The following is a 3,024-nucleotide window of genomic DNA, read 5'->3' on the forward strand; positions in this document are numbered from 1 at the left end:
AGCCCCCGAGCCCCCGGGTCGAGCAAGTCGACCCGGTGGTCGGGTTGTTTTAAGAAGAAAGCAATGCACAAATGTAGGAGACACAAATGGCTTGGTCATAAAAGGGCAGCTCCCAAGATTCGTTCGGGGATCCCATAGTTTTCAGATGATTACAAAAGGCAGCGCTACATACGTGCACACGGCTAACTGTAAAATGGGCGGAGGAGCTCTGCATTCCATGGCCGGGTTGTTTCTTCGCCGGCGGTGTCCCTCTTGCGCTTGTTTGACTTGCCGGCGTCGATGAGGTAGTACGCATTGCGGTCGTACAAGGCCTTGCTAACGATGAAGGGTCCCTCCCATGGGGAGGACAACATGTGTTGGCCGGTCTACTCTTGGACGAGCTGGAGGACGAGGTCTCCCTCTGGGAAAGCGAGGGGCTTGATCTTCTTGCTGTGGTAATGCCTCAGGCCTTGCTGGTAGATGGCCGAGCGACTGAGCGCTAGGAGACGTGCTTCTTCGACTATGTCGACGCCGTCTTCACGGGCTTCCTTGGCTTCGGCTTCCATGTACATCGTTACACGCGGTGAGTCGAACTCGACGTCGGTCGGGATGATGGCTTCTGCTCCGTAGACTAGGAAGAATGGGGTGAACCCGGTCGACCTGTTTGGCGTGGTGCGGAGACTCCAGAGGACGGCCGACAACTCATCAAGCCAACTGCCGAGTGAACGGATGAGGGGCTCGACGAGTCACGGTTTGATGCCGGATAGGATGAGGCCGTTAGCCCGCTCGACCTGGCCGTTGGACTATGGATGCGCGACGGAAGCCAGGTCGAGGTGGATGCCGGAGACGGAGCAGTACTGCGCGAGCATGCCCTTGGCGAAGTTGGTGCCATTGTCCATAATGATGTTGTTCGGCATGCCGTAGCGTACCGCGATGTCCTTGACGAATCGAACGGCCGTCGGCCTGTCCAGCTTCTTGATCGGCCTCGCTTCGATCCACTTGGTGTACTTGTCCACCGCCAGCATCAAATGCGTCATGCCGCCTCAAGCGGTCTTGAAGGGTCCCACCATGTCGAGTCCCCAGACCACGAATGTCCAGGCGATTGGGATGGTCCAGAGTGCCGACGCCGGCTGATGGCTGCGCTAGCTGAAGCGCTGGCATCCTTCGCATTTGAGAACGAGCGACTCTACGTCTTCGAGGGTCGTGGGCCAGTAGAAAGCATGGTGGAAAGCCTTAGCCACCAGGGATCGCGAGGCGGCGTGGTGCCTGCACTCGCCCCGGTGTATGTCGAGGAGGATCTCAATGCCCTTGTCTTGCTCGACGCAGCGTTGGAATATGCCGGTGCAGCTGCGCTTGGCGAGCTCGTTGTTTATGATGCTGTAGGCGGAGGCTCGGTGCTGCACTTGTCGATCTTCGGTCTCGTCCATGGGGAGGACCCCGTTCTCCAGGAACTCCGAGATGGGCAGGGCCCAGGATGGCGTCGTTACTACGGCGAAGACGGCCACCATTTCGGGCTCTGGGGCGGCAGCCTCTGAGCCGGGTTGAACCGCCCCCGGGCCGGGTTCGGCAGTCCCCAGGCCGGGTGGAGCAGTCCCCGGGCCGGGTTGGGGCGCGCCCGGGTCGGCTGGTACGTGGATGGACTCGGAGTCCGGAGACGGCTTGACGGATAGCTTGTGCAGATGCTCGACGGAGACACCGGACGGAATGGACTGCCGGGACGAGGCGATCTTTGCGAGCGTGCCGGCCGCCTCATTTTCTGCGCGCGGGACATGGAGGAACTCACAGCCCACGAAGAATCCGGACAGCTTCTGGACGAGGAAGCGGTAGCTTGCCATGTTGGAGTCATGGGCATCCCCCTTGCCGGAGCACTGCTGCACCACTATGTCCGAGTCGCCGTAGCACAGGATGCGCCGGATGCCGAGTTCGTTGGCAAGCCGAAGGCCGTGCACAAGGGCTTCATACTCGGTGACGTTGTTGGAGGCGGCGAAGTGAATCTGCAGTGCGTACTTGAGCCAGTCGCCCTTGGGGGAGGACAGCACGATGCCGGCCCCTAGGCCGAGTCGCATGTTCGAGCCGTCGAAGTGCATGCGCCAGTGCGTCGAGTCCGGTGGCGGCGGCAGGTACTGGGTCTTGGTCCAGTCGATGAGGAAGTCGGCCAAAGCTTGGGACTTGATCGTGGTGCGGGGTTCGTAGAGGATGGTGTGACCGGCTAGCTCGAGCGCCCACTTGGCGACCCGGCCAGAGGCATCCCGGCACCCGATGATTTCACCGAGAGGAGCCGTGCTGACCATGGTGACGACATGCTCTTGGAAGTACTGCTTCAGTTTCTTGGCGGTGAAGTACACGCCGTAACACATCTTCTCGTAGTGCGGGTAGTTCTGCTTCAAGGCGGAGAGCACCTCGCTCAGGTAGTAGACGGGACGTTGGATGGCTTGGACCTTGTCCTTCTCTAGTCACTCGACCACCATCACTGTGCTGAAAGACTGCGAGGTTGCGACGATATAGAGCAACAGCGGCTCCTTCTCGGTCGGTGAGGCCAGGACTGGTGCGGTGGAGAGCATGCGCTTGAGATCCCGGAAATCCTCGTCTACCTGGTCGTTCCATTCGAACAGCGTCGTCTTCTTCATTAGCTGATACAGGGGCAAGGCCCTCTCGCCCAGCCGGCTGAGGAACCGGCTGACCGAGGCCAAGTAGCCGGTGAATTTCTGGACATCGTGCAGCCGAGCCGGCTTGCGCATGCGCTCGATGGCCTTGATCTTCTACGGGTTTGCCTCAATGCCGCGCTCCGAGACGAGGAAGCCGAGTAGCTTTCCGGCCGGGACGCCGAAAACGCATTTTTCCGGGTTGAGCTTGACCTTTTACTCGCATAGGTTGGCGAAGGTTTCCTTCAGGTCGTCGAGGAGCGTGAGGTGCTGCTTGGTCTTCACCACGATGTCGTCCACGTAGACGTGGATGTTGCGGCTGAGTTGCGGCAGCAGGCATTTCTGCATGCAGCGCTGGAAAGCGGCACCGGTGTTCTTCAAGCCGAACATCATGGTGATGTAG

General features: G+C 60.0%; 1 protein-coding gene across 1 annotated transcript; it reads right to left on the reverse strand.

The window, feature by feature from the left end:
* Positions 1-1,121: 1,121 nt before the first annotated feature.
* On the reverse strand, positions 1,122-2,066 carry LOC109762140 (uncharacterized). The gene is made up of 2 exons (XM_020320963.1): positions 1,611-2,066; positions 1,122-1,508 (listed from the first exon to the last, which is right to left on the reverse strand). Exons 1-2 carry the CDS (start codon positions 2,064-2,066, stop codon positions 1,122-1,124), a joined length of 843 nt encoding a protein of 280 aa, XP_020176552.1.
* Positions 2,067-3,024: the final 958 nt, after the last annotated feature.

The sequence above is a fragment of the Aegilops tauschii genome, chromosome 2 (assembly GCF_002575655.3).
Source record: "Aegilops tauschii subsp. strangulata cultivar AL8/78 chromosome 2, Aet v6.0, whole genome shotgun sequence".
Taxonomy (NCBI): Eukaryota; Viridiplantae; Streptophyta; class Magnoliopsida; order Poales; family Poaceae; genus Aegilops; species Aegilops tauschii.